At 33.7% G+C, this 20,044-nt stretch overlaps 2 protein-coding genes across 2 annotated transcripts; one reads left to right on the top strand and one right to left on the bottom strand.

The window, feature by feature from the left end:
* Nucleotides 1-757: 757 nt before the first annotated feature.
* On the bottom strand, nucleotides 758-8,516 carry LOC140742300 (heterogeneous nuclear ribonucleoprotein A1, A2/B1 homolog). The gene is made up of 7 exons (XM_073073171.1): nucleotides 8,275-8,516; nucleotides 7,100-7,323; nucleotides 4,336-4,580; nucleotides 3,785-3,922; nucleotides 3,000-3,239; nucleotides 2,485-2,592; nucleotides 758-1,062 (listed from the first exon to the last, which is right to left on the bottom strand). The coding sequence occupies exons 1-6, from the start codon at nucleotides 8,302-8,304 to the stop codon at nucleotides 2,504-2,506; spliced, it is 966 nt and encodes a 321-aa protein (XP_072929272.1). The 5' UTR covers nucleotides 8,305-8,516; the 3' UTR covers nucleotides 758-1,062; nucleotides 2,485-2,503.
* Nucleotides 8,517-9,627: 1,111 nt separating this feature from the next.
* On the top strand, nucleotides 9,628-12,624 carry LOC140742301 (heterogeneous nuclear ribonucleoprotein A1). Its single transcript, XM_073073172.1, has 6 exons — nucleotides 9,628-9,823; nucleotides 10,064-10,287; nucleotides 10,604-10,848; nucleotides 11,116-11,247; nucleotides 11,333-11,642; nucleotides 11,923-12,624. The coding sequence occupies exons 1-5, from the start codon at nucleotides 9,791-9,793 to the stop codon at nucleotides 11,635-11,637; spliced, it is 939 nt and encodes a 312-aa protein (XP_072929273.1). The 5' UTR covers nucleotides 9,628-9,790; the 3' UTR covers nucleotides 11,638-11,642; nucleotides 11,923-12,624.
* The last annotated feature ends 7,420 nt before the right edge of the window (nucleotides 12,625-20,044 follow it).

Consider the following 20,044-nt stretch of genomic DNA (forward strand, 5'->3'; position numbering starts at 1 on the left):
ATGTATATAAAATATGAGTTTTTAGAATTATGTATTTTATAATAAGTATATTCCCTAAATACTTATGTGTTTCTCCGAAATCGAATTCATTTGGAATGTTATCAGAACTACCTACAGCTATTTTGAAAAACATAGTAACTTTCAATATCAGTTTACATGAACATTCAGTCCTTTAATATCTTCACATAATATTAAAGTAGGATAGTCGCGCTTACAACTAAAACGTAAACAAAACTTGAAGCCACAGCTTTTACAATAAACCTCATTAAACATAACATTTTTGTAATTAATTTTCAATAATAAAAATCCGCCACAATCACAAGCGTGACACGTGTAAATTCAAAACATGTAAAAACTGTGATTTGAGTGCCAAATGGAAACAAGATGTTATAAAGATGCACGCCATAGCATAGCATCGCCTGTAAATTTAATATGGATAAAAATGACACACATACAAAGGTAGATTTTTTTAGTTTTATCATGCCATCAAAATTATAAGCTAAAAAAACCTCCCTAAATAATATTTAATTAATAAAAGAAGCAAAAATAAATTATTTATTTAAAAGATTAAAAATATTACGCTTTGTGAAACTAATAAAACATCTATAGGCTATCTTTGTATTGAGTTTAATACTAAAATGAGATTATTTTATTTTATAAGATTATATCGAGAATGTGGCAATTAAAACCCGCCTTATTATGCCATATTTGCTAAAGTGCTTTAATATCGAAAAAGAGGGTAAAATTATTTTCATACATTTTTGCATAGATTTATCTTTGCAACTATTTCAGTCATATAAATCTACAGGCTTGACCATGTAAGCTTTGGCGCAATTCCTTATAAACACAAGTTCAGTATACATTAATAGATAAAGAGTCGAACGCCTGCACTGTACCTTGTGTAGTACTCAAAGTTTATTCGGAGAGTAAATATAAGGCAAAATGAGTACACGAGTTGGTCGTCCTAAGTCCACTTGGTTCACTAGCTAGCCGACTCCTGGCCTACTCCTGTCTATACTCTACCGTCTGCCTGCCTAGCTTCGACTAAGCGCAACTTGACACCTAAGCATTAAAAATAGTTTTTATCAGTACAAACACCTCACATTAACATGTATAAAGTTATATCACCCGAAGCAGTGTTACTTTCACAAATAATGAAGTCAGTGTTGTGTGTATGTCAATGTGATGGTATAGTCCGCGAGGTCTAAGCTGAGCTTTGCATTTGTGTGAGCAGGGCAGGATTTAGAGGTCTAGAGGCCTTGGGGCAACAAAGGAGTGGAGGCCCTCTGGCCCCAAATTATTTTCCGAATAAAATGAACAATTTTTTCAGATGAGTTTTTCAATAAATATTTTATTGTGAAACGCAGGTATATTCTTCTAGTATTCATGTTTGTACAAAGTACTGTAGATAAAGGTAAAACAGCGAAAAAAAAAATCAAAGGATATAATATTTTTCTTTTTACTAGTATTTACTAGTCGAAATTTAAAAAAAAATTCCGACGTCTCTATTGTGGGGGCCCCTCTTTTGTGGAAGCCCCGGGGCTACCGCCCCGGTTGCCCTCCCTTAAATCCGGCCCTGTGTGTGAGTGCAGATAGTGAGCTTTGCATTTGTGTGAGGATAGTGTAGGTGTGAAGTCAGATTAAAGCGCGATGCATCTTTTAATTGATTTAAACCAGTTAGTACTGCTTTTTGGAAATCATGCATCTTCGTCACTTCTTGTACCGGTAACAGAATTGTTTAATATTTTGTTGTCGAAGAGACTAAAAATTAAAAAATAAGGAATATAAACTTTGTAGTAGTTAAATCCACCATTTTTCTGCATTGTACAATTTTCATATCACAGACTTAGCCCTGATTCTATCTAGACTTTCGCGAAAAAATTCGCGACTAGCTCTTATTATAAAATTGTACAATATAACAAATGGTTAAAACCTTAAATACGACGAAGTTTTTTTAGTTAATTTCATTGCATATTGTAAAAATATTTTTATTACTATTTTTTTTTCAATATGAATACCTCTTCAACACATGGACCTAACTAAAAATGATAAAATTTATATTTGAAAGATTTTTTATATGACTCTACTTTTGTGTTTACTCACACTAATGCAAAGCTCAGCTTAGACCTTGCGGACTATAACAATGTGTATATTGGAAATGTCGGCTTGATTAATTAAAAAAAACTTGAAATTTGAATTTGCGCAAAACAAAGATCTGAAAATCTAAATCCAATGTGATAATATATAAGCAAAAAGGAGGTTTTGTATTCGACCGCTATGTATGTAAGTTTGTATGTCCGCGATTTTCTCAAAACATGATCCAATTTGGATAGACCTTTACATAGTTATTTATTTTGTAAAAATAGAAATTTGTGGTAATTATTTTTGTCTTTACCTATATGTTATGACTAGTGTAATGTAGTGTCTGTCTTTAATAAATGACATATATGTTATAGAAATATATTAAAAATGGACAATACTTACAAGAGGACTTGAAGACTGTTTAATATCGACGCTGGTTGCCCCCTGCGGCCGGGGCGGGGGCGTTGCCCATATTGTAGGTTGCAGCACCGCCACTGTTGTATCCACCACCTGTTTTTCAATCATATTGGTGAACAAAATTAATAAGAGAATACTTAACAATCAAATAAATATTGATAACTTTTATTGTTAATGAACTACATATTATATATTTATTACATATTTATTGTCATTGAAACCTCATTATTATCAACTTATACTTATCTATTGATGATTATTGGTCACCCCATAAAATGAAAATGAGAAAGAGAATTAGAATGCTGTTTACTAATGAGTTAGTCGACATCTTAAAACATTTTAAATTATTCTGGTCATCTTTCAGAACTATTTTTCTTAACCAAACATACTTAAAAAAAACCCCTTACAAAAGTTAAGTGAAATACCTGTTCAGTGGTTATAAACGTAAACAGTAAATATGTAAATTAATATAAAAAATACAAGATGGTATATACACTAACCTGAATTATAAGGCTGTTGCCTCTGGGTGTTATAGTTGGGTCGTATGGGTCCCCCTCCGTAGCCCTGCTGGTAGCCGGCGCCGAAGTCGTCCGCCTGCCCGCCCCATGAGCCCTGGTCCCCGTAGCCCTGTCCGCCCCAGTTGCCTCCGGTGTTGGAGTCCCAGGGGCTCTGGTTGCCCCAACCTCCACCGCCGCCGCCGCCATATCCCGAGCTGTAGCCACCGCCACCGCTACCGCCACCTGTATAAAGGATTAGATTTGTTACTTATGTTTTCATATTTAACTTTTATTTTACTAAAATGAATGAAGGAACAAGATATACATTTTATATAACTTCAATTGTTTATCAATGTAACATTGGAAATCGTCGGTCCATCTAGGTATTACTAGTCTCAATAAAACCTGAAGCAGATCATAAACATATACATGAATCTTTCAAATAGGCCATCAGGGCCAAATCCGAAACTATAAGATACGAGGCCGATTTCAATAACAACTAAAATTGCATCATTCGTTTTTTAAAATATCTCTTTCCCTTGCCGGGAATCGAACGAGTTCATTTTGAAGAAAAATACACCCTCTATATTATTCCACTATCTGGTAGTGTCGTTTATAAGCATCAATTCTGGGAAGTAATGACAAACTAAAGGAAAAGCCTCAATTTTAAGAAAATACATATTTTTCCATATTAATTTGGTAATTAGGTTCCCACCATTCATTCATTTATACATTTCGCGTATCAACAAATTTTAAAGTATCATCCTAAAACAGTAGTAACAACGTACCCGAGTTGCCCCAGTCCTGCCCCCCGCGGCCGCTCCATCCACCGCGGCCGCCGCGCCGGGACCCGCCACCTAACTCGGACTTCGACAGCGCCTTCTTCACGTCCACACGGTGACCGTTTATCTTGTGGCTCTGTTGTGCTGTTGACGAGTAAACATGTTTAACATAAATGCAAAATTGAAGTGATAGAATCGGTAACGTGCAGCCGGACAGGTACCAATGCCAATTATTTCTTGCAAGCAGTTCTTTGCGTTTCATTGGAAGAGGTTGGATGCTGGCTGACTTTTATATGAACCAAGTATGCGGGATAAGTTTCAATAGAGCCCATTCTATATGCAGTAAAGAATTATGTCAACAAGTGGCGGTGACCACTGACCATCAGACGGACAGCAGACTTAAATGTTATAAACAAGAAAAATAACTTATTTAATGATACTTCTTCAGAAAGCCTTCTTAATAAGTATTTTATGAATTACCTTCATCATCAATCCCTGATTATACCATAACTTAAAATAAGATTACATGTTAATACTATAAGCTGTGACATACTTACAACATATTCTATCTATTGGATCATAGTCATCAAACTCCACAAAGCCGAAGCCTCTCTTTTTTCCAGTATCCTTCTCAGTTACAATACTAACTGATAATATGTTGCCATAAGTGCCAAAATATTCCCTTATGTCACTCTCCTCCAATTCCTGGTTTAAACCACCAATGAAGAGCTTCTTCACTGTGGCACTCGCATCTGGTCTGTTAATCTCATCTCTGGGCACGGCACGCTTTGGTTCAACCACCCTGAAAATTAAATTTGTTGTAAATTCACAACAATTGTAAGACAACACCGGTTTCTGCATCATAACAGCAGCGTTACCGCTGCTGTGTTCTGCTTTAAAGGGTGTGGCAAGGGAGACATACTTTTCGGAGGTGTTCCAGTTCAGTCCTCAGGGGTGGTGGCGCATCTGTGGCCGACCTTAGGTAGGAATATGTAATCCTATCTGAGGTTGATTACAGATGTCCATGGGCGGCAGTAGTCACCATCGGGTGGACTGCATGCTTGTCTGTTACTCCTATATTATAAAAAATCTATATATATAAAAGAAAGTCGTGTTAGTTACTCCACTTATAACTCAAGAACGGTTGAACCGATTTGGCTGAAAATTGGTGGAGAGGTAGCTTAGAACCAGGAGACGGACATAGGATACTTTTTATCCCGTTCGACCGCGTTTCCTTGAAGTCATTTTATAACTCAAGAACGGTTGAACCGATTTAGCTGAAAATTGGTAAAGAGGTAGATTAGAACCAGGAAACGGACATAGGATACTTTTTATCCCGTTCGACCGCGTTTCCGTGAAGTCATTTTATAACTCAAGAACGGCTGAACCAATTTGACTGAAAATTAATCGAGAGGTAGCTTAGAAGCAGGAAAAGGACATAGGATACTTTTTATCCCGTTCGACCGCGTTTTCGTGAAGCATTTTATAACTCAACAACGGCTGAACCAATTTGACTGAAAATTGGTGGAGAGGTAGCTTAGAACCAGGAGACGGACATAGGATACTTTTTATCCTGTTCGACCGCGTTTCCGTGAAGAAATAAGAGTTGAAAGTTTGTATTTTGGAAGCAAAAACTGTAAAAATTTGCATTTGGCTTTAGAAGACACTTCGTTTAGAAATCGGCAGATTTTGAAGCAAAGTCTATGAAAATTGGAATTTAGCTTTTTATTCAAAATAATAGAACACATTTTTCACCGTTTTTGGAAAATCAACCTTTAGGGTCGTTTAATCGGGTATGGAACTTTAATTTAATATCCGTTAATTTGGAGCACTAAGAAAATTATCATAAGACATAATGAAGCATCTGAGTCACTGTTTGTTTTTTTAGATCAACCCTTAAGACTGTTATAAATCGCCTTTCTATTTACACACCTGTTTCAGCATTTTTAGCTATTCAACAACCCGATTAGAGTACTATAAGTAAATAAACTTTCTTTAAAAAAAACCGTTATTGAAGTTATAGGTACTTCTTTTCGCGTGTTTGTAAAAAAAATAACAAAAAATACAACCGACTTCTATGTCACTACAAAGTAAAAAATAATTCGAACGAAATATATTGAGCGCCGACTTCAGAAATATGTACTAAACCAACATTTATTTGAATTATTTTTTACTATGTAGTGACATAGAAGTCGGTTGTATTTTTTGTTAAAAATTTTTTTACCCTTTTTAGTGATGACATAATAACATTTATATGAATACAATATAAAATTGTATAAACGTGATCATGAATTAAGGTACGGTCTGAATTTACATTGATTGGAACCGCCCGCTCGCAGGGCGCTGCCGCGTCCTGCCCGCTTAGTTTTATATTGTTTTATGTGTTCCAACCTAACCTAACTAAATAGTCAATGATTTGCAATTTCATTAGAACCTCCTACACCAAATATCTTCAAACACGACTCAATTATTCCCATCGGTTGAGGAGTTACATATTTTGTCTCCGAGCCACATTATCAGACCCTTAAATAGTCAATGATGAACTGACTTTGCAATTTCGTTAGAACTTACACCAAATATCTTCAAACACAACTCAAATATCCCCATCGGTTGAGGAGTTACATATTTTGTCTCCGAGCCACATTATCAGACCCTTAAATAGTCAATGATGAACTGACTTTGTAATTTCATTAGAACATACGATAAAAAATAACACAATAAAAAAATAATTATTAAAATCGGTTCACTAACGGCGGAGTAATTCGTGTACATACATAAAAAAAAGATACCGGCCGAATTGATAACCACCTCCTTTTTGAAGTCGGTATAAAAATAACAGAGTGCAGAGAGGTAGAGTGAATTTTATTTAATTGCATTTTTTATTTTCCTGTTCTCCTGTGGCCATTTCCTAATATTTACCAGTAGTTTATGGACATAATACATAAATTACACGAGTGAAACCACGAGGTACAGATAGTCACTCATAATTAGGTGGTATGAAGTTCACCGGGTCATCTAGTATATATATATAAGAGAATTTGATACAAGGTGATTGTGCTTTGCGATTGCGATCATGATGTGACCGTGCCCTGCTAATCTCAATTCATAACTAGTATATGCTGTTTCAAAATGTTATATAACAGGTTATTTCTTGTCTTAAATGTCATTGAAAAATCTATATTAGGTAAAAATTTAATTAAACAACTAATTTCCAACACAACTCATATAATTATTAAAGAACTTTTAAAAGAAGCCAAATATGTAATGTAATTGACAAGAGGTAGTCATAATAGGTCATTTTTAAAAACTTTTGGCACATACCTTCCATCAATCTTATGAGGTCTGTTTATTTGAGCATCATCAACCATGTGAGCTCTAGAGTATGTAATAAAGCCGAATCCCCTTGACCTCTTAGTCATGGGATCCTTCATCACAACCACATCCACGATATCTCCCCATTGCTCATAGAATTCCTTTAGGGATGTTTCCGTTGTTCTGTAATCAAGTCCCCCAATGAAGAGCTTCCTTGTGTGCTCTGGTTCTTCCTGAAATAAATCATAATTTTTATATCCACAAATAGCTACAAAATTCTTAAGTTGTGTGCATGAAAATAGCTTCATTTAACATTATAGATCACATATTAGAAACATAAATTGTGGTGTTATGTTCACTGTTAAAGTCGTATGAAGTAATTTCTTGCATTTAGGACCTTATATAATTTCAGTGTGATCTGATGTATACATAAGGTCAATATGTGAATTGTATTAAGAAGAAATTGCATGTACTTTTATTTACATGAGCTATTAACATGTACAACTTAAATACTCTTGTTATTACATATTTTATATAGTACCAACAATGTACTTCACTGAACCACATTAATATAATAACAAAATTATCACTTTATAATTATAGTAGTCATTGAAAAATAAATATTTTACAGGCCAATAAACACTTAAATTTAGGTAAATTATAGGTTAATATTGAATATATTCCTGCAATACAATTAACTAATTATCTGATTAACATGATACTAATACAATTAAGTAATGGTTTTTAACAAATATCATAGGCAGTGTCATTATTTTGATATTAATTATATAATTATATTAGATTTTTTGTTCATATACATTAGTTAATCTGGTGATTAATGGAATTTATGGTTCCTACCTATACACATTCAGATCAAATCAAATTCTATGAATTATAAATAATAATAAAACCGATTATTATTACAAACATACTAAAATGTTACTTAAAAATAAATAACCTAATAAATTGTTATTACTATAACGAAAAATTTAACTGCTTAGAGATAGAGCCACGTAGGTATGCCGCTAGCTTATCAACTACTTATAACGTACCGTGATATAAACATGAAATTTAACTATTTTTCTTATACAATTCAAAATTAAATGTAATCTTTGTAATAGTTAAAAGCATCGTTCCATTTCTAACTCCTATTTGTAACATAAAAACAAAACAAATTTACTTACGTAGTCATTACTTCCACCGGTTGGTTTCATATTTATCTTTAGCAATATTTGTCGTTAAAGAAAATTAGAACATACTTAAAATAACTTTCTATAGATTTTATCGTGTAATTTAAACGAGCATTTCAAATGAGAAATGAAATGAATAGGTACTGAAAGTAATGAAAATTTGAGAATAAATAAAAAACAGTCACAACCGACAGACTTCTATTTTATTTTTTCAGGTTTTCAATTTGACAAATTAGATGTCAATTTCAATTTAGCTCCCACGTTCCATTTGATGATTTGAAGTATTTGAATGGTTGCGAGTTTGCAAGGAAGGTATTATATATTTTTTCAACTACGATTACCATAATATTTAATAATGTGAGTGGAGTGTATATAGTTACATAACTACTTTATTTTATTATTTTAATAAATGTGTTAATTAAAATAATAGAACGTGTTCCATTTCATTGAAAGAATGAACATTTTAAAATGTGTTTTATGAGATTATGGGCATAGGGCGCGGCCAGACTAGGCGTCATGAATTATATATTTTGCCAAAATATAAAAGTACGGATTAGAGGAGTATACTACATTGTTTTGGCGTAATTGGCGCAGTATAATAGTATAACTCAAATTGTTTCGATATTTGAGCTGAAAGTATCTGACTTGAAGTGAATTTGTACCTCAGGATCTGGCCTGAGATACAAATTTATTTGGCACACCTCGTTTACTTGCATCTCTAGTGTAATAAAACATTTTAAAGATATTCCAAGCCCAAACATGAATCTCTTTACAGTCGAATTTTAATTGATTTTATTTTATTTCACTTGGTTATTATTTAATGCTTCTGGCTTGTTTAGGGTCCATTGAATTCAATTTATCGGAAATTTATCGAGTTGATAAGGCAACCGGAGCACTATCGCAAAAGTGTGGAGGTACTTAAAGCGCTGAGTTGTGATAGCGTTCATTTTGAAGACCAATTATCATTTAGCACGTTTCATTCTATTGCACCACCGTACAAGCAAGGAATTTAACTGAGTTACCCACGTTTAGTACTGACAAAATCTCGTACATGCAATAATTATAATCTGATAACATTTTTAAACAAAAATAAATTTAACATAACGATATACAAAATATCGATGTTTTTATGTACTTACATGGGAGTAATGTTTCTAGGCGTATTTACGATTTATTTAAAAAAAAAAACAATTCATTGGATAGTTGGATAGTGTATGGTTACCCTTAAAACAACGTTTTCATTCATTCATTGAATGAGATGTATTGATATCAGCCAAGCCGGTCTTTTAAATCGATGATTGTCTAGTCACGATCTAATTTGCTCTCTACGCATATTAAACTCATTCGTCGTTCTATTCATTCTTTCTTTTTGGCGTGGCTTCTGTTCGTGGCGGACGTCCGTTGAGCATTGTGTCAATCAATACGTAGTAAAGTGTCGCGTTAGTTCCCGCTGAAAAGTGCGCAGCCTTTTTATCTTTTGCTAATTTAATTTGTCCAAGTGGCGAACGAAATGAGACCCCAGCAAAACGGAGACGACGGTTTTGTAAGTTTTTTTGCTAATATTTTACGTGTTATTTTCTTCAATGTCGAGGACGGCGCATGTAATATTTCGTGTCTTTATTACGATTTCCGTAAATAATTTCATATATTTGCCGTCCTTAGTTATTTTTAATTCTTTTGTAGAGAGAAATTGATATAATCACTAAATATTGCTCGTACGTGAAGGTTCAATCAAACGACGCCATCCCTCCGCCATCTTGTTGAGTGCGTGTTCTACTTTCAGGACGAGCCGGAGGTCCACCGTAAAATCTTTATAGGTGGTCTAAATTATCGTACATCTGACGAATCCTTAAAATCACATTTTGAAAAATGGGGAGAAATCGTCGATGTCGTGGTAATGAAAGACCCGAAGACAAAGAGATCTCGCGGTTTTGGGTTTATCACCTACTCCAAAGCGCACATGGTTGATGATGCGCAAAACAATAGACCACACAAAATTGATGGACGGTAAGCATTTATTACATTTATTATTAATTTTATTATATTTTTATTTTCGCTAACGACTTTTTAAATGATATCTCTGACAATGAAATTTTTCTGCTACTAGACATAGATAAATGACTGCAGTCCAGCTATATGAAAGCCTCAATTTCACTTTCATATCGTTTTATACTGCAAATATTGAAAGTCTCTGCTTGGTGAATGTCGCATGGATTCGTACATGTGGCATTTTCTGTGGGGTCAACAAGTGACACACTTTCATTGAATGGGTATGACTCATCGCATTGTGTGTACTGTTACTTATAAATAATTTTGTTGTTAGTGTGGTCGAGACCAAGAGAGCTGTTGCTAGACAAGATATTAAGAACCCAGAGGCTGGTGCAACTGTCCGAAAACTTTTTATTGGTGGCATCAAAGATGACCATGATGAAGAACAATTACGTGAATATTTCTCCAACTATGGCAATGTTCAAAACGTGAGCATTGTTACTGACAAGAGCACTGGCAAGAAGCGTGGTTTTGGATTTGTCGAGTTTGATGATTATGATCCAGTTGATAAGGTTTGCTGTAAGTATCCATAATTTTAATTTGTAATAATGGTAATATTGGTTATACAAAATTCCACAGCTTTGCCCCAGATTGGAAGAATGTGTCCAAGGCTGGCTTCCTCTGACTGTGGATATTAAATTATTGATTAAAGCTATACCTGAATACCAAACTGAGGGTAATTCTGGTACGCAAATCAATGGACAATGCAATTTCTTCCAATATTGTTTATAGTTGACTAGTTGATTGAATAAGTGCTCGTTTTAATAAAATGTTTGAACTCTACAGTGAATGCTCCCCATAAAATCAATGGTAAGCAGTTGGATGTTAAGAAGGCCCTACCCAAAGATGGCGCAGAAGGACAAAGGGGAGGTAGACAGGGTGGTCCAGGAGGCAGAAGTGACAACTGGGGCAATTCTGGTAAGTTATCAAATTCATCATGTTAGTAAAATTTGTTACATGACATCATCAAGATATTTATAGTATTTTTAAAATGCTATTTCAGGTGGCTATGGAAACAATCAGGGTGGGTGGAACAATTCCAACCCTTGGGATAATAACCAAGGAGGAGGCTGGGGTAACCAAGGTAGTGGATATGGGGGTGGAAACCAGAGGGGAGGTTGGGGTGGAAACCAAGATTTTGGTAGCTATGGGCAACAAAGCTACAGCGGTGGACCAACACGCAACCAGCAATATGGCAACAACCGCTCTACACCTTACAACATGAACCAGGGTGGTGGCGGTGGTGGTGGCGGTGGCTACGGAAGTGGGAACTATGGAGGTGGTCAAGGAAGGGGTGGAAGATTTTAAGTTAAGTAAGTATATCACCTTCCGATAACATTACTGACCATTTCACATCACAACAGTGGAAAGATGTCTTGGAAAATATTTTGCATTTTTAAATTAATGGGCTGTCCTCAGTCATTGCGCTATATTTTCTAGGTTGAGAATAGCACTACATAGCATTAATTTAGTATAGGAAAAGATAGCTATTGAGCAGTTCAGTGATAGTTCCGACAATTAATGCTATGCAGGTGGCCCTTAGTGTTAGAATATTATTTTGATTACATGATTTAATGTTTTTTCAATCTCTAGGTTTCGTGCTAAGTACACTAGTAGAGCAGAGTATACCGTGCTAGTGTAGGCAGTACGCTCCGGAGCACTAGATACACACCTCTGGTCTACACGCGAGACCACCTAGGAGAAGCCGTCAGAAAATCCATAGAATGTAGTTTAAACTATTTTTTCTTTATAATCTTTAGAGAAATATGAATAGATTATTTTTACTTGTACTGATATGTAAGTTGATCTTCTATTTATTGTAGTACTTAGGTACTTATCGTGACATATTTTTAAGGATATAATAGTTTGTGAAATTGAAGATTTATTATAGGACTTGAACGGATAATTAAGTACAATTTAGGATTCTACTGTAAGAATTCGCTCACAATGGAAGTTAGGTAATTGAGATCAGAGTTAAGTTGACATTAGAATATACAATGATCATGGTTATTTTAATTTTCTGACTTTACTCAGTATTAAGTTCTCAAATAGATGTTATAATAGGTTTAGATTTATGGACTTGTAGGATAATGCAATATGTAATAATAAAATTTTTAAACAAAAAAACAGTAGGTTTGTTTCTTTAGATCTGTGTATATATTCCTTTGTTAGCCATATTAAGCACTGCTGCAATGACTACATTCTAATACAACTGAATTGTATGAAACTGAGACTTCAAAAATGTTGTTAGGTTAAAGGTAGTTAAAAGATTAATAAAATGCAGTGTCATTAGTGTTACTGTTTATTAATTTCCCAAAAATTAACACTTGTACATATCCTGAACTTGTATTATTTATTTTATTTTTTTTAAACCTTATCCAAATTTTATTTTCGAGGGAAAGGGGGCATTTATGGGCGTACCTTTGGAAAGCATAGAAAATATACTTTAAACACTTTGGCTTTAAACCTTGCATAGTAAGTTTTTATAAATGATGATTATTGACTAGGCAATTGTGTAATCAGTTTTTGTTCCTAAATATTGATGTTTTATTCTTTTCATGTAGTAACTTAGCTACGCCCATGACTTACTACCGTATTATACGTCTTAACATTTGGTGTAATGTTTACTATTTATCCATTCGTACGACAATAGATATTTTGCATTCCATAATTAGTTTCAAATTACTAGTCTGGGATCACATAAAGATCTAGAGAAAATTATGGACTCTAGGAATTGTCAGATAACAAAAAATAGTAAAAAAATGTCACGAATTTTTGAGCAAATGAAATTTCACATCAAGCTGATCCAATCTTGGAAGTCATTTTCATAAACTATGTAGGAGAAGTATAATGCTTATAAATCAAAATAGGCTTGACAAAGATGTTAGATCAATTTATTTTTGTGGCACACGCGTCGTCAAATACTAAAGTTGAATGTTTTCTATGGATACATTTCCATAGTATCATGCACTACAGTAAGTATCAAGAGTTTTAACAAAGTATAGAACATTTCTTATCTATTTTCTATAGGTTCTAATTTCTATTTCTATTAGATTATTCGTGGGTAGAGTATAAACTTTCAAGCTTATATTTGTCTACAGATTTGGTTCAATGCATTATTACCAAATTTCTTGCTATTATTATAAAAGCTATAGGGTAGAAGTAAGATATGACAGAACACTTTATTTCTTCTACTCTTTCGACTGAGTTGGCACGATTCTCATTTCATCAGTGGTGATATAAGGCGAACTAACTCAAATCTTCGGGTAGAGACGCACTTGTAGCATCTACGACTAAGAATGTTGCAAGTTTTTATGTCATTAATCGACATCCGTTTAGTTTTTTCACCCATGTGGTTAATGTTGCAAACATATTTATCAAGCTCGGTTCATTAGCTGGTTTCCTGGTAGCTAGTTTCCTAATAAACTATGGGTACTGGTTTCCTAATAAACTACAAATCTAACCCAACGAAGGTAGAACTAAACTACGTAAAATTGGTGTATACTTTCCATCCTTAAAATGCTGAATCATAATTGAAAAGGCAATCAAATAATAGGTAAACGTCGTAACGATATTAATTTTTTTTTCGACAAAAACGTCTATTAGTATTATCCTAAGGATCATCTGGACAGGAAGGTGGCGTTTTCCAAGGTGGGTTACTTGGTCCGTTTATTATAATATACTTTTGAGTATCAAGCAGACTAAATTGGTTAGAAAAATTATTGTTTTGGAGAAAATCTTTTCAACAGTTCGTTCAATTACAAACCATTTCTGCGGCACTTAGACACAGAAAATTTTGGGGCCTTGTCGAAAAAGAAATTAAAAATTATGTTAATGTTATTTACAACCTAAAAAGTTAAGTCTAAAATAAAGTATGTAAGTATCGTTAATTTTGACAAATCACAAGTACTAAATCATACTTTTGAAAATGCCCGTGAGGTCATCAAGGTCCTCTCGTAAAGGCTCTTCTTCAAAGGAGTTAATAAATTATTCAGCAATTCGCGGCATTCACTTCCTGGCCCTAAGCATTCTCGCATACGATGACATCTGATGGGCTGCAGGGGTACTTATAATAGTTTCATTGTATTCGAGGTACAAGTAGTTGTCTATTTATCTAAGGTTATCCATATAATGGCATAAATCATATTTGTGCCGCATACATCTATAATAACGAGCTTATCGCTACGAGTGATAAATAATATAATGGTAGCTGACGTAGACGTTTCCATTGCAAGTGAAAGTTGCCATGTATAAAAATTGATGACTTGCTTTTTTGTTGATTTTGAAAATTTAAAACATACTCGTGAAGTCCTTCATTTTTATGTGGAAGTCCCCGAAATTTTAGGTGAGACCCTATCGACATAATAAAAATACGAATGTTTTTTTTATCGTGCAAATTTATATACCAGCTGACTAATATGATTTAAAGTATTGAAAGCCCTTTCTTGCTGAAATAATATTAACCATCAAGGCCTTTGCCTTAATTTACTATGAATGTAAGTGAAAGATAAAATGTTTCTCATTTTTTTATTAAAAAAGTTATTATTAATAACTAAATTGTTATATTGGGCGTTCCTTTCAAGATAAAAGGTAAAGAGGCATAACGTGCATAAATCGATTTTTCCAATTCAGAGTTGTTTTCCGAGAGTTAGTTGTTTTCAGAAGTGTTTCTTTGGTATGATAGTGTCACTTTGTAAATTCTGAATGCGTGAACAGTAAATTTTATATCGATATCTGAATGAATTATCCTTATTTGTTTTAATTTTGAAGTGGCTAAATCGTGCCCTCTATAAATTTCATTAGTACTAATACTAGGTATTTGATTGCAGAATTATAACTATATTTTCTAGTCAAAACATACAATGTGTTCTTACTTTCATTTCATTTTCATTTCATTGTTCTATACATTGCATTGTATATTAGACCTCATATCCGAGAGTATGGATTATAAAGGGACCATGATACTTCTCATGTAGTGCAAATTTGTCTTCATTGATTGTGACTACTCGTGTGCCGTAAGTCTCAATAATTACCAATATTCGAATCAAACCAATGAGTAGATACGTAATATGTACAATCGACTAGGATAAATGTAACGTGTCGTCACTATGTAACGACAACATGTCGAAATTCATGTTTCTAGTGCTAGTAGTGACGCCTTTTGGGCGAGTGAGGTCTTATGATTTATTGAAATTCTTGAGATTATGATACTAATATGTATTCTTATTATATATATCTCTCGGAGCATTGTACTTTCTACACGGTAATTTTAACTTAACCTATTTTAATGATTTGTAACAAAGTTGAAAGATAGAATCAAGTGTAATTTTAGAACCAATAGGCGACGTAAAAATTTTGGGACAAGATGCCTGTCCGGGCCAACTAGTACTGATAAACATTGTTTCCATATCCAATTAATATTAATGGATACCAATTTTTAGATTACCTAATTTAATAATTCACCGTTTGATGTGAATTGTAAATATATTTTATTGAATGAGAATTTAATTTTCTGGACAGTTTTTTACAAATACAGCGCGACTGAAGACAAAAGTAATGACTGGCTGATAATATTTTATTTACTTCAAAGTTTTTATTTTTAATACTATTATTTTATTTCCATGAAAACAACATGGCGATTGTGGGCTGATCTACTGCAAAACTCCTGTAAGGAGAAGGTAAGTTTGTAAAAATATAATTACCTGTGGCAACTGCGGAAAATGCTTATAATTTTCACCATTTTTACTATTAATCTAATATACTATTCATATAAAATTATGTTAAATAGTATTTGCATTGTAAACTAATGTGAATTTTCTAAGCCAATTTCTGATATGTTGATTAATTTCAATATTTTATGAATAAACTTTATTTCATAATGATGTTTCTTTTAATTCTTCCCTTTACAAATACCTAGTGTTCTCGTAATACAAATGTTACAATAAATTGATGTGGGCAGGTTTTCTATATACCATCACATTGCCGGTTAGTGGCCCACTAATGCTAGTGTAAAAAAGAACCACCTAACGCCAGATATGTGGCAACTTCCCGCAATTCTTCGTGACAATATCCGACCCCGACAGTAGATCTACGAATCGATCCCTCCTACGTACAATATCGTAACCCACAAAAGTACCTTTTCGGTTTTATTGCATTAATTGCCTTTTTAATGTGTTTTATCGACATAAGTAACGTTATAAAGCGTATAAAAGAATATAATATATACCAAATTTCATAGAGATACCTGAAGCAATGCAGATTTTATACGCATTTTAGGATATTCGTAACTTTGAAACGCTCTCCTGTAAAGTTTTCATTTGGCAATACGAAATATTATATATTATACGTAGAATATTATACGTAGAAGGGGTCGCCATATATGCCAAAATTAAAAATAAGATATTTTAGAATTGCCATAAATCGTGGATCTTTAGGGGGCAAAATATTGACTAAAGAGAAACTGGATGAAGGTTTTCAAAAGTGTGGCGTTAGTGTAGAACGCGCATAAATTTAAATAAGCGCCAGGAATAATATGCAGGAAATTATTTTGGTCTACGTAAAATGTAAATACTCAGTTATGATTTGTATACTGCAGTTCTATTAAATATTTTGTCACTAAGACTTCTACGCACTCATTCTGTCTGCAACTACTAATTGCATTTTATACTGTTGCTACACTGGCGCCATTCGGTAGGGTTTCAGGTCTCAACATATCCCCACAATGAGATGGTTCTCCTTACCTACAACTTCCTTCTATAGTAGGGAATGCAATCCCGACTCGAGATCGGAAAGACGCTTGATATTTCTAATCCCGCGGGATTAGAAATATCAAGTGTCTAGTTAAAAAATCATATCACTAAACGATGAAAACTGCTTGTTGGTTATAGTGAGGTTAAATAAAACAAAATATTGGAAACAAAAGCCTTTATCCTTTAATTTAACTAAAGTAACGAATTTATCAGTTTTACTTAAATAATCTAAAGAAGGTAGGTATAGAATAGTTAAAGATTAAAAAGTAGTTATGGGTGATTTTGAAAATAACTTCTTAAAAAACATAGTGAATCAAGTGTACTATCTGCCAACCGGCATCTAATATCCCTTGCAATGTAGCCAACTGCTGAGAAGGCCCTCTCCGACTCAACACTGGTTGGCAACAGATGGGCAACAGCGTGATCGTCGTGATTGCAAACTGCAAAAATCTCCCCCTTATTCCTCCACAATCCCGTCAATCTCGAACAAAATCGTCATATTATGATTCGGGATTGATCCCGAAAAATTACACGGGATCTCGGGAGATCGGGATCCCGCGAGACCGGGATTGCATTCCCTACTCCATAGGCACACGGTAACAAATTAACAATCTTCTAAAAATAATGTCTCTTATATTTTTTTTTTCCTCGTTGATTCCTAAAATAACTCGAGCAAGCATGAGAAAAAAATAGGATTCAAATAAATACAGAAAAAAAGCTTGTAAAAAATAGGGATGGCCTAAACTATTTCTTCACTAGTATGTAAGTAACTATACCTATATTCATTAGTAAGAAGCCGTTTAAAAAACATTTATCTTGGTGATACTAAAACAAGTAATTTTGAATGCCTAACTGGGGGCACGCTAGTGTCCCCGACAAGTAGAGCAAAAAAAACTGCAAGGCCGCATCATCCTTTTCTCGAACTGAAGCAGTTCAGGCTATTTTCGATCCCCTTTAGTATTTACAGGATAAAAGTAAACAATAATATCCACATGTTAATTATCATTTTCGTTTCTTAAAAATATCTTAATGATAATAGACAATCGATATAATACATTGATTCTATAAATATTTTAATTTATCTATAAGTTTAGAAATTTATTTAAAAACATGAGTGAACTTTGGTGTTAGGTGTCTGAAAGATCTTGATCAGTAACCTATACACAAAGCACATTAATGCTGTGGCGTTATTATATATTTTTTTACAAAACGCAGACTACATGGAACATGGTATAGCAAACATATACCCAAAGAATATAGTAACCTATCATATACCTATTTGAATTTGATCACAGACATTTTTATTGAAACTCCTCAGTCCTCTCATATATATCTGCGTAGTTACTACAAGTCGGAAATAACATTTCTAGTCTCCTACAATATTATGGAAAGTGCCTAGTGTTTATTAATCTCAGTGTAAGTGCGGCATTAGACCCAACGTGATATTATGTGTCGGGTTCGGGGGCACGTCGGCCGTCGTGTTGCGGAAACGAAACGCGTGATTTCACTTTCATTTATCAGCGTGGAAAATCCAGCAGCCGTTCTGTATCTGTGCCCATCCAACAATGTGGTTTCCGTTCCATTGTATTTTTGAGACGTTACAACTATATTTTGCATAAATTACGCTGTTGGATAACATTTAAATTAGTAAAGCATAATATTTTATATTTATAGTAAAATGATTTGTAACCTATTAATTAGTCATGTGACTCATGTGTGATATACTTCCGCAACGTATTTTACTGGTTATATAGGTAACTACAGGATTTTAAAATAAAAATAGAATGCGCATCAATTAAAAATATGTCAAGCCTCGTGGAGCAAGGATCGCCATACCATTTGTTGAAGTCGCAGGTTCAAATTCAGAAGACGTCTCATATGGATCTAGGTCCCTGAGTAGCATTTAATTTTGATTTGAATTGTGTAGTATCTGGCATCAATTAAGTAGTTAATTATAGGTAATATAGTTGCATACAAGTGGATATGTATTATACTTACATAATGATATCCGGAAACATTATGTAAACGATTTGGTGTGCTCATATGAGCAACATATAAAGAACGATGCAATTCAACTGATGTTAATACAATAGTAACTGCAAGTACAAATAGAAAAGAAATCTTATGTAAAATCGATTGCTTCCCCTGAGAGTTAAGTTTGAACCAATGTATGTATGTTTAGGTACCTACTCAATCAAGGTGTGGTCTTAAGAACCGATGGGTTAAGCCTTGAAAGTGTTATACTTATAAAAGTAACATTTTGGACTTATAAAATTAACGGATCTAGTAAAGCTAAAACAGATGTTCAGTTCAGTACAGCAGTGGTTATTGCTGCTCATGGACATTTGTTAACAGACTTCGAAGAGATACAAGCCACATCTGAACTTGGTCATAAAAACGTTTTCTGTTGACTTACTTATGCTGTATGTGTACCTTATATATGTTAGGTAACTGTAATTAGGTATATCAGCCCTTGAATTAATAACAGCAGCTTAAACACTGCTGTTGTTAAACAATTATTTGTCGGATGTGGTCAAACCACCATGTGCTGGTCTAACCACCATGTTTTACAACATTTACGCATAACATTAAAATATAATGCCATAATCATCAATATATATATTGATCAAGAGTCGATTCACGCTTTATCGCGTCTGTATTAATTAATCTATATACGTAAATATTAAAATAAGTTACTAATAAGCGTCTGCAGATATAAAACGCCGTGTTATTGCATCGTAAAAATATTTAATTATTTTGTATGAAATAATTAAGTATCTAAACTACTACATTACAGTAGTATTTCTATGTATAAAACGTAACATGTAGCGTATAATAACTATTATTTTTTACCCTGATGCAATAATTTTTAAAACGTGTTCCTCAGTGTTATTTATGTTAATGGTCATAACATTCAAAATGACAAGAGGACATCGGTTAGCTACGTAACACTTACATATCTGTCC

This window comes from Epargyreus clarus, unplaced genomic scaffold (genome assembly GCF_041222505.1).
Source record: "Epargyreus clarus isolate Ecla_fem2 unplaced genomic scaffold, WU_Ecla_fem_2.2 ptg000005l, whole genome shotgun sequence".
Lineage (NCBI taxonomy): Eukaryota > Metazoa > Arthropoda > Insecta > Lepidoptera > Hesperiidae > Epargyreus > Epargyreus clarus.